The sequence below is a fragment of the Podarcis vaucheri genome (genome assembly GCF_965113315.1).
Source record: "Podarcis vaucheri genome assembly, chromosome: 12".
In the NCBI taxonomy this organism is placed as follows: domain Eukaryota; kingdom Metazoa; phylum Chordata; class Lepidosauria; order Squamata; family Lacertidae; genus Podarcis; species Podarcis vaucheri.
This window is the reverse complement of record NC_138750.1, coordinates 42972842-42984988: the sequence shown is the minus strand read 5'-3', so window position 1 is coordinate 42984988 and position 12147 is coordinate 42972842. Positions and strand designations below refer to the sequence as shown.

Sequence of the window (12147 nt, the reverse complement as noted above, 5' to 3'; positions counted from 1 at the left end):
CTGGACGCCTTCATCTGCCCCAGCTGCAACAAAACTTGTCTCTCCCACATCGGTCTCTACAGCCACAGCAGGCGCTGCAACCTGCCAACAGCTTGACTTCACCCACAAAGGCGCGCTCCTCCATTGCTTCCCAAGATAGACAGGTGCCAACATCAGCTCCTGTGAGCTCTAGCAACTAATGCACTCACTGCCTGAACATTACAAATACAAGGGAATTAAACATCCTTCTCCTATTCAGAGATGGTGAGCAATCCTATTCTCACTTAGCTGGGAATGTGCCCCACTGAACTTAAAGGAGCTTGCTTCTGAACAGACATGCATAGGATTGCAGTATTAATTTACAGAGATCAGAAGCGGGAGTGAGGAACAAATGTTCAAAACTGGTTTGAGGAACCGTTGGCTCTCCAGATGTTGCAGAACTACAACTCCCATCAGGTGGGAGTTATAGTTTAGCACCAGTTGGAGGGCCAAAGGTTCCCCACACCCAGTTTAAAACAAGGCATCCTCAAAAGCAATAAATAAACAAATCTAGGGATAAAGGAGAGAGAGCGATTTACCAAGGGCTGGTTCTAGAAAATAGGAACATTTGAAGAATATGAAATAAATACAGCCTTTACAATCCATTTCCTAAATGGGAAGAATGCCTGTCCTTTAAAAAAAAAAAATCTGTGTAGCACATTTTGCTTTGAGTGTTGCAGCCCCAAGATAAGCTGGAAAGGATATCAAATGTTGAAGGCTTGTCTGGTGAGAAAATGTACTGAAAGGTTATTTCTCTCATTCCAAGCGGTGAAATGGGAAGGAGCAGGCAAACCAGAACATTAATATGTCCCTAACAGATGGCTCACAAGAGGCATTTTGCTGGGGGAAGACTCAGTGCAGCATTTTAAGGAGAGAAAGATGAATATTTCATCCTTTTACTCTTAAGGGACTCAACAAGAGGAGTTTGGAATTTTTAAAAGCCTCATTATCACTCAATGACACAGAGAAAGGGAAATTTAAAAGCCTATTTTGAGAGGCATGTGTGGTGATTAATCGTAATGATATAATGACACAGGTATAATTTTTCCCACTTTTTTTTTTTTTACCATTTCAGATTGTGAATGGATTTAAATGAAAATTATGTTTCCGTTGTATGATTTGCTAACACACACATGGAAAAGGTGCTTAGAACAAGAATTTCGTGATTTTGCTGTTTTGTGTTGCTTTGATCCATTCATTGTACCTTAGCTGCATGTTTCTTTTGTACTAGGAAGTGCTGTTTTTATTTGTTAATTCTTTGCTATTGTAGAATGCCACCTTGAGCTCAGCTTGGCTGCTGGAAAAGCAGTATAGAAATATTATATTGAATCAAATCAAGTGCAGCCAAACATCATTCTCTGGGAAGTTCTGTCCCTCCAGTCACTAAACAGGCAACCAGATAAGTGGTTCAGCTCTCCAATAAAGCATGCAGATATTGCCTCAAGTAGAAATATGGGCTTATATTCAACTAAGTCCTAATCAAAAATAAGTTAACCCTGCCCATTAACTTCATTGGGCCTACTCGGAGAAGGACTGGCATTGAATTACACCCATGAACTCCATAGATGTGAGGAGATAATATTAGGCTGTGGTTTGGAGAACTCCTAGTGCTTCTTGGCCTTCCTGCATGTGAGGCAGAAACTAAATACAATTTATTTAGAAAAGGATTTATATTCCACTGTATTACAGAAAGCAGTTTAAAAGTGAAAACAAAAAGCTATGCAACAAAAGCATACCAAGTTAAAAACGAAGACAAGTAAACCACGGTTGAGGCGTTTAAAAGTTGGCAAACACCTACTGAACCTCTATTGGGAGAGAGTTCCACAGGACTGGGCCTATGACACTAAAGGCTCACGTAAACTCCATGTTTTTCCTTACACAAATGTTCATGTTGGTTTTTTTAAACCACACCTTGTTTAAAATTTCATAGAGCCACTGAAGTCAGATGAATTAGTTTCTGGGAGGCTGGGATCTGACCAGACTCTAGCCTTGCAAAGCTGCCCGGGGAGGGCAGCGTGAAAACAGTGTTAAAAACTTTGGTATATAAGCTGGGTGCCAAATGGCACCTTGAATCTAGCTTGCGGTCAGAATGTCAGAATGTCTATTCGCTAGGGGGTTGGACTAAATGACCCTCACAGTCCCTTCCAACCCGACAATTCTGCAATTATTATCTCAGCTACATTGCTTGACTCTAGCTTGCTCTTACAACAATTTACTTGTCCCAGTGCAAGAAGGAGAAACACACGTAGTTGCAACTGGACCCACACCAGTAGCAAGATGCACCTGCCCCCTGGCTAATTTTGAGCAGGACGTCATGGACCCTTCGATCCCAGCCTCAGCCTCGAGGAGCTGAGATCGAACAGTGCATGGTTGTTGCGACCTTCTCATGCTGCCCTCCCTGAGCTGCCTTGCAAAGGCTGGTGTCTGATCCAGTGGCGTAGCGTGGGGGGTGCAGGGGGGGCCGGCTGCACCGGGCGCAACATCTGGGGGTTAGGGTTAGGGGCGCAAATCCACGGGTTAGGGGGCGCAATTTACCTGCCTTGCCCCGGGTGCTGACAACCCACGCTACGCCACTGGTCTGATCAGATCCCAACCTTGCAAAGTGCTGCAGGGCTGGCTCTGGGAGGGCGGCATGAGCAACACCTCCCCCCCCCCCAAAAAAAGGGATCTAGTCCATTAGAAGGCCCAGGTTCATAGAAAGAAGAAGAGTTTGGATTTGATATCCCGCTTTATCACTACCCGAAGGAGTCTCAAAGCGGCTAACATTCTCCTTTCCCTTCCACCCCCACAACAAACACTCTGTGAGGTGAGTGAGGCTGAGAGACTTCAAAGAAGTGTGACTAGCCCAAGGTCTCCCAGCAGCTGCATGTGGAGGAGTGGGGAATCGAACCCGGTTCACCAGATTACGAGTCCACCGCTCTTAACCACTACACCACACTGGCTCTCATAGAAAATGCAGTCTATAACATTGGTATGAAAATATTCAGCACAGATGTGATGTGATAAGGCGAACCTAAGAAGAGCCTTGCTGAATCAGACCAACGGCTTGCTTAGTCCAGCACCCGGTTTTCCACAACGGCAAACTGCATGCTTATGGAATATCCAAAAGTAGGGCATGAAGGCAATAACTTTCTCCTGATGTTCCCCAGCAACTGGCAGTCAGTGGCATGGTGTCTCTGGTCCTGGAGGCAGCACATAGCTTCCATAGTGAGCCTTTTTCCTCCATGAATTTGCCTAATCCCTTTTTACAGCCATCTAAGTTGGAAAAGATCTATTGAATGCCAACTTTCCCATGAGGCAAAAACAGACTTAAACCTATGACTCGTTGGGATGTTCCGTTCCACCTTAAGGAACAGGCATGATTGTTGTGTGTCACATGCCTGTTTACACTCCAGCACAGCTTGCTGGGAACTTCCATTTGTGTATAGCTTTTGCTTATGCTGTTTGCTTTGGACACGAAGGAGAGCAGACACGTTTCCTTTTGTCTTGATGTACGCTGAATAAACTGCTTGTAAATATGCTCACACAGCCTCTCCTGCTACTTCTGTTGCACAGCGTTTACTCCGCTGAGTAGCGTGCCCTAGCTTCTGAAGCTCGGGTCGCAGATTCATGCTGCACCAAGGACTGGAGTTCACCCGGCACACCGTCCGGTGGGCTGGAGCCAGCTGGGGTCCTGCCAATTGCCCCCGTTTCATTGGCTGCATGCCAACATGTCTATCCCTCCAATACGCTTGAGTGGGATAAATGCAAGAGGGGACATCTTTCCGCAGGGCCTGCAAGACATAGCTGTTCCGTCTGGCCTTTGGTTTGGACTCAGTCTGACCCTTATGTTTCCCCTCCCCCTTATGGTTTTGATCTATGGGCTTTTATTAAAAATGACGCTGAATTTTAAATTGTATTTTTAACCTGTATTTTAAATTGTTTTTTTCCCCTATTATGTTTTATTGTAATTTTACTGGTGTTAGCCGCCCTGAGCCCAGCTCTGGCCGGGGAGGGCGGGGTATAAATAAAAAATTATTTATTATTTATATTTACTGGCAGTAGGTACAAAAAGTGTCATGGCACTATTGTAGCAACCTAACCTTTGCAGGTTCGTGGAAGATATATGTTAAATACGTGTGCAATGACCAGCATTAGTCTTTGTAGGTAGAAAAGTATAGTTTAACTGCTACCATGATGACCTCTACTGGACATTTTATGTGGTAAGTATCACCTGTAACCAAGACCTGGGCCCTTTTCTGTCCAGGATTAGGCTGGATGGCATCTAATAATATCATTAAATTCTGCAACAGTGTCGCCCCATTGACCAGGAGCAATTTTCTTACAAGTTAGTTTTAACTTTAGATAATGAAACATGATGCTTCACAGCACAGAGAAAAGCTAACATGAACTGCAATAGGGCATGCTCCAAGCAGAGTATTCTTGTGTGAATAAAGGTAGGACTTATTGGAAGGGATTTTAAAGAGCTGCAGCCAGTTTCTTGGAGACCTATTCCTTTGTTACCATTGAGACTGACCCAGTTGACTTCTGATGGTCTGGAAAAACTCAAGCGAACACCCCTCCACTCACACACACACACACATCTCTCTCTCTCTCTCTCTCTCTCTCTCTCACACACACACACACACACACACACCAGCTTTACAGCTGGGCTTATTTCCTTTCTAATCCAACTTGGAAGCTCAGAGGTTAGTCAAGTACTCTGGCAATCCCAGATTCCCACCAGCCAATTGCATAACCAGACAGGAACCTCAGTGGAATAAGCCAAGGGAGTCCCTAGTTCACTTGGGGAGTCAACCAAAAGGGAATTTAGTAGCTAGAGGGAGATGTGGGTTAACCCAGATTAGAGGGAGACAGGCAAAGAGCAGCCTCAATGGACAAGGGGGAAAGGCTAGCACAAGGGGGAAAGGCTAGTGTTGGAACCGTACCCCCCTAGAGAGTCCAATGGCCTGTCAGTGTCATCAGAGTTATAGTCACCAGTCTTATTTATTCATTTTCAAAAGGTCGCTTTACAAAAGGAATTCCACAACACTACTACCAAAGGCAGACAGAAAACCAAGGGTGGATCCCAGGGTGGCTATGATACCGTACCACCAAAGCTTGCCAGCAGCCCTTAATAAAAAATATTTAGTTCTTAGGACATCCATCAGGAAGCGCTTGATTTTGTAATGTGCTTCTCCTACATTTTTTTAAAATGACAATTCAGTCTAACAATGCACAGCAATTTGAAAAGTCCACCTTCAGCCTTTTTTAAAAAAAAGAATATTCGTTTCAATAGTTCTCAAAGTAAAAATGCAGGAAACCATCATTTGAATTGGCCTTGAGTTGCATTCTGTGTGTGTGTGTGTGTGTGTGTGTGTGTGTTAATGCTGCCAACAATAAATTATTTAAGCAAATCTTTCTCTGTTATGTTCTCTGGGCTTACAAGCTCCTTCTCAAATCAGAAGTGGCAGAAAGCAGGAATCAATCAGTACCCTGCCTCCCCCCCAAAAAAATCAACCCAGACACCTGCTTTGGTAACCAAAGGAAACTGCACACATTTTCTCAAAGTAACCGTTACTTGGCTCAACCAGACACTGTGCAGCTGAAACACTCATCTAGCAGGAGAGCCTGAAAAGCACTGGACCAACAAGCAGACAGAAATGTGGACGAAGGAACAAGGAATGGACCCGAAACGGATAAAGAACCAGGGTTGCCAGATCCCAGCTCAAGAACAAACAAAAGGACAACACTTCTAGTCCAAATTCTCCCATTCATATACCAGGAGCAGCAAGTTACTTCCCATAGCTGAACTGTCTCAGCAGTCTGAGGCTTTGGAATATGATGAATAGTACATTTTCCTGCAAAAAAAATCTTGAGAACTGAAGTTTGTTTAAGGGTGCTTAGGAACTACAGCTCTCTGAAGGGTAAACTACCTGTGGTGGATCCCCAGGATTCTTTGGGGAGGGGAGATGGGCTTTAAATGTGTGATGTGCACATACTCCTCAGACTGGAAAAGGTCTATCATTAGCACTGCTGTGTACATAATGATAACTGTGCATGATCTGTAACTACTACAGCTGAATCCATCATTCGCCGCTCTGCCTCTGGTTCTATTGCTCTACTGCTATAATGTGGTGGGTACCAGAAACTATTTTTATTATGCACATACACACTAATGCTGAAAGAGATCTGCAACTGTTAAGACACCAGATTAAGTAAGGTGACAATAACTGGGAATGGGGGGGGCTACATTGACCAAAGTATTTAATAGGGCCCAAGCCTACAGAAGTTAGCCCCAAAGGAGGCTGAAGTTCCAAACACACTTAATAGATGCAACTGCCACTCAACGCAGCAGGGCTGGCTTTCGAGTAAACCTGTGCAGGTTTGCACTGTCTGTCCCATTGAAACCAGTCGTGTAAATGAGTTCAGATTAATTTAAAACCCCCATTGCTTTAGATCATAGGCATAACTTACTTTAGCTGGAACAAAGTCACGGTGTTCTGTTGATCCTAGCAACAGTACCAAACTACCATATTTTTTGCACCATAACACTCACTTTTTTCCTCCTAGAAAGTAAGGGGAAATGTCTGTGTGTGTTATGGAGGGAATGCCTACGGGTGGCATGCCTACGGATTTTCCTCCTCTATAAACTACGTGCGTGTTATGGTTGGGTGCGTGTTATAGAGCGAAAAATACGGTACTTTGCATTCTCACTGGAGCTAGAAGTTTTCACAAGGGGCAATCCAGCTCATCGTGAATGTGATTCCCTCTCCCTCTCCCCCCAACACACTTTCGCTCTCAAGTCACATAATTTTTGCCTCCTTTTAGAGGAGGCATGCTAATCTCAACCCAGATGGTTTTGAAAAAGAAAAAACCCTTCTCATAAGGGTTTCCTACTTGCAGCTGCTGCTTTATATTAAGGTACTGGTGCTATGAAATTGGAAATAAGGGTGCCTGAACACAGAGGGACTTACTTCTGAATAAATGCACATAGGACTGGGCTGCAAACAGATGTTCCTATGGCCCTACTCATGCTACAAATACCTTTCTCTCTTTTAAATAAAAATAAAACCTCTCTAACTTTCCTATCAGGTTGGAGAACAGCATTCCAGTTTTATAGGATGCAAAACAAAACAAAAAGCCGCAATCTCATGCAAACTTACATGGGAGGAAACCCCACTGAATTCAGTGTGGAGACTAACTTCCCAGACTGCGCTGAAGTTAAAGGGCTTAACTAATATTATTTGGGAAGCCTATGCAAGGAGCTAGAGGGATTCCAATGTTCTATGCAAGCATATTCTCACTCCTTACTCACAAAGCTTTGGCTTCTTAAAAGCAAAGAATCCCTTGTTCACATTTTGCTACAAAAAAAGAACCAAGAGACTCGTCAAACTTCAGGTCTCCTACCTGAATTCAGGAAGGAGGTTCGGCTGAAGCCCATAAAAAGCTGCAGAGAGAGTGACCAGCCAGGCCGGCTTGTAATTCCCATTCTCACACTCCAGGTAGGGGGAGGACCACTTGATGTGGCTCCTCTCGGAGGCCACCGGGTGCCCATCCCTCCTCTTCAGGCTGCCCTCCAAAGCCTTGGCACCGGGAGGACTCAAGCCCTTGCGGTGCTGGTGGGGCCTCCCCTTGCGCTTCCAGGCGTGGAACCACTCGGTCTCGCTGGAGGCGTTGGCCAGGTGGTGAGCCCCGGAAGACAAGTCCTGCAGGAGGATGTGGCTGTCCTGCCGGATGGCCTGGAGGAAGACCTGCGGGGCGGAGGACCAGGGCTCCAGGTTGAAGGTGATGGCCGCCCGGGAGATGTTGGGGTCCCCTTCCAGCAGGCTCTTGATGAGGATCTGGTACCACTCCAGGTCCTCCTGCAAGTTCTGCTCGCGGCTCCGGTTGCTCTGCAGGATGGTGTTGAGGAAGTTGGTGGCGTGCAGGAGCGTGTCGAGGGCGCCGTGCAGCGACGGGGGCGAGGCGGCCAGGCGGGGCTTCCCGGCCCAGGGGGGAGCCAGCTCGTACCTCCCGGAGCAGTTGGCGTGCCTCAGCTCCCGAGGGTCGCCCGTGCGGAGGAACGAGGCCACCTTGGCGGGCAGCTCCGGGGACAGCCTCTGGGCCAAGACGGGGGTCTTCTCCGGGGAAGCGCTCCAGGGAGGAGCCGCCGCGCTCTTGGCGCTGGGGTAAGGCGCCTGCTTCTCTCTGGCCGCTTTCCCTTTGCCAGGCGCCGCCTGCCCCGGGCTGCCCTCGGCGGCCGAGCCCAGGTGAGCCAAGGGCAGGAGCGCGAGGAGGAGACGCCAAGGCAGCCCCATGTCCGAGCGGGGGGTGGGATGCTGTGGAGAACCCGAGGAGTCACCTGTAGCGACGCCGCTCCTCGGCCGGGAATGGCGCAGGCTGCCCGCCTCTCGCCCAGGTTGCCTCCCTCCCGGCTCCGGGGAGATGCTATCGTGAGCCTGCTTACGTCTGCCTCCTTCCCCCGTCCGGCGCTGGCAGCGCTGGCAGGCAGGGCGGGATCCGGGCAGCGCTGCCTACGAGGCGGCGTCCTCCTCCAGGTGCGGCCGCCGCGGCGCCTCCATCCCGCGCTCGGTCCGCGCGGCTGCCATCCCCGCCCGAGGCGCCCGGCGAGCGGGAGGCGGGGCGAGGGAGAGACGCGCAGCAGGGAGGGGCCGCGAGATGCTTCCCCTCCGGCAGGCGCCCGCCGACTGGGGCGCTCGGCTTCCCCGGCTCCGCAGCAGCAGCAGCAGCCCCGCCTGCCTGCCTGAAGGAGGCGGCTGCGCTCTCCCGACTGCTGCGCCCACGGCCAGCCCCCTTTGGGATGCGGCCCTTCTCATAGGTGCGCTCAGGACGCCTTCGCGGCTCCGGGTGGCCGCGTCGCGCGTCAATCTCCAGGTTGCCTGGCGGTGGGCAGGGCGCCGGTGGGGGGGGTGCAGAGCGCGGGCGCTCCCCGGGAGAGGCGGGCCCGCCGGGCGCCTGCAGAGGCCGCCTTTGCAGGGACCCTCCGCCGCCTCCTCGGGTCGGGCCCAGCGGCGGGGAGGGAGGCAGCCCAGATTGGCTGGGATGCATTGCTTATCCTTGCATTTGTTTAAAGGTGATAAGAGAGGCCTGGAGGGCAGGGCTGGGTGTGAATGCCTGCCCCGAAGGGATATTAGGTTCGGTATCTTTATATATACTGTATATATATTTAATGGTATTAATGAATGGATTAATAACGAAACTAGGCGGAGATGATCGGAGATCAGGGAAATAGAGACACCTACTGGCTGAAGTTTTTAAAACTTCTCTCGGAAAGATATTAAAAGCTGAGCTGGGAGGCGGGAAGACAGGAATAGCAGAGGAGGAAATGTGCTCAGCGCCAGGGAAGAATCCTAGGTTTTCCTGGCTTTTCGTTGGGATGCATGGAAATGTGGGTGTGTTTGTGTGTAAGTACATGGGAGATTTCCACATCACAGTGGAAATATCCTTGGGCGAGCAGCAGATTCACTGGAAATCCACTTCACAAAGCTTCACAAGGTTTGAAGCAAATTTGCAGTCTTTTTGTTAAACTCTGAAGACCATAGCAATTATATCTATCTATCTACATCTCTTCATAGAATAAATATTTGATGTCTCCTGTAATGATTGTGGTTATGCATTATAATCATTATTATGTGTTTTGGCCTTGATCCAAGGTGCAGTTATGCATACTTTTATGTCCCATTGTTGATGATTGAAATAAAACAACCAAACAGTGTTCAGTTATAGCTTTTGTTTGATAGCATGTGATGCTACGAAGATTATAGGAGGGCAGCAGTAGTACCAGTGATCTTGGTCTGGCTCATTGAGACCAATACACATTTTTCCATGGATGGCACCTAGAAAAAATGGACTAGCATTTGTTTAATTGGCTGGTAAATATAACTGTGCTGATAGTGCAGTATAAGCCAAAGAGTCATATCGTGGCTAAGCGACAGTGAGTGTGAGTGAAATTGCTTGCCACTTCTACAATCACCGTCTCTGTCTAGTCTCTGTCTTGAAGAATGATCTGCTCTCTAATGTCGCAATGCCTCTTGGCTGTGCAGATTCTTAATGGGCCTTCTGCTGCTATTGGCTTACTTGCTCTGACATCATAAAGTGACTTGCCAGTCATGACTAGAGACAACTAAAAGCACTTCCAGACTCTCCATTTTCAGGTGGGATTCCATCACACACAAGTAAACTCAGGTTACAAATTCAGGTTAACGGGGGAGGATTTGCACAACCAACTCGCTTCCCTCAAAAGATCAGACTTTTTGTGATAAGGAAAGTGTCCAGAAAATGCACTGAAACATTTGTGATAACACTTGCTTTGACTCACTGTTGTCTAACCTCTCCACAATTAAATTGGAATGAATGCTTAGGAAACAGGTTTTTTGGAAGCAACCTTGAATGCTCAGGCAAGCTTTCCAGATATTTCCCTGAACCAAGTCCCTGAGCAACCCACATGAAACTGAACCCCGTTTATCATGTCATTACTCTGTGTGATTTAGGAAAAAGCAGCTTATTTCCATGCAAACATTGGACTGTCATTCCATATGCAGCCTGCAGAGAGCAAAAGTGGAAGGACACTGCCTTAATTGCTTACCATCTAAATTAGCATCTACTTCTTCCATAATGGCATCTAACTGATACATCATTCAGTGTTGAAATAATAATCGTTAACTCTGTACTGGGGAATAGCAACAAATAATACTTCCATGAGGGGGGGGGAATCCCAGCAATGTAACATTTTTGGTACTCTCTATTTGTGATGCTTTCCTGCAAAGCACAGGAACTTTTCCAGTTATCCTCTCCACTGCTAGATCAGACTAAAAGCCCTTCTAGTCCAGCATCCTATTCCCATGGTGGTGAAACAGGTGCCCCTGGGAAGTCCGCAAGCAGGACATGAGCACAACAACACTGAAAATTCCATTTATTGTCCCTCCCATGAAATTCTCAAAATCAGAAATTCTTGTGAATTGGATGCTGGTGTCAACAAAAGTGAAAGTGAATGAGGTTGTTTAGATGTTCAATAGGAGTAGCAATATGCACAAATTCACCAATACAGTGGTACCTCGGATTAAGAACTTAATTCGTTCCGGAGGTCCGTTCTTAACCTGAAACTATTCTTAACCTGAAGCACCACTTTAGCTAATGGGGCCTCCTGCTGCTGCCGCACCACCGGAGCACGATTTCTGTTGTCATCCTGAAGCAAAGTTCTTAACCTGAAGCACTATTTCTGGGTTAGCGGAGTCTGTAACCTGATGCGTATGTAACCTGAAGCATATGTAACCCAAGGTACCACTGTATTTATACTAGATGCTCCCGATTTGCAACCACTGTGGCAACTTGCAGTGGTGAGTTCCATAGTTTAACTCTGCACTATGGGAAGATGTCTTTCCTTTTGTCTGAGCTGGATTTCCCCCCCCCCCCATCTTTCTGCTTCAAGGGATGAACATGGCTTACTCACAAAGCTATCCATCAACCACCAAGCCTCTTGGGCTTGCTGAACATAAGGGTTGGCAGTTCAAATCCACGTGATAGGGTGAGCTCCCAGTGCTCTGTCCCAGCTTCTGCCAACCTAGCAGTTCAAAAGAACGCCGGTGCAAGTAGATAAATAGGTGCCGCTGCAGTGGGAAGGTAAACAGCTTTTCTGTGTTCTCTGGCTTCCGTCACGGTGTTCCGTTGCGCCAGAAGTGGTTTAGTCATGCTGGCCACATTACCTGGAAAGCTGTCTGTGGACAAACGCCAGCTCCCTCGGTTTGAAAGCAAGATGACTGCCACAACTCCATAGTCAAATTCAACTGGACTTAACCATCCAGGAGAGTGACACGGGTGGTGCTTTGGGTTAAACTACAGAGCCTAGGACTTGCCAATCAGAAGGTCGGCAGTTGAAATCCCCACAGCGGGGTGAGCTCCCATTGCTCGGTCCCTGCTCCTGCCAACCTAGCAGTTCAAAAGCACATCAAAGTGCAAGTAGATAAATAGGTACCGCTCTGGCGGGAAGGTAAACGGTGTTTCTGTCAGCTGCTCTGGTTTGCCAGAAGCAGCTTAGTCATGCTGGCCACATGACCCGGAAGCTGTATGCCAGCTCCCTCGGCCAATAAAGTGAGATGAGCGCCACAACCCCAGAGTCAGTCACGACTAGACCTAATGGTCAGGGGTCCC

The 12147-nt window shown here is 47.8% G+C and overlaps 1 protein-coding gene across 1 annotated transcript in view; it reads right to left on the bottom strand.

Moving 5' to 3' along the window:
* Positions 1-8544, bottom strand: part of GPR158 (G protein-coupled receptor 158) — a 122645-nt gene extending 114101 nt beyond the window's left edge. Inside the window, exon 1 of the mRNA XM_082193743.1 lies at positions 7408-8544. Coding sequence (XP_082049869.1) covers positions 7408-8297 — 890 coding nt within the window. The 5' untranslated portion in view covers positions 8298-8544. The remainder of the gene's footprint in view (positions 1-7407) is intronic.
* Between the last annotated feature and the right edge of the window lie 3603 nt (positions 8545-12147).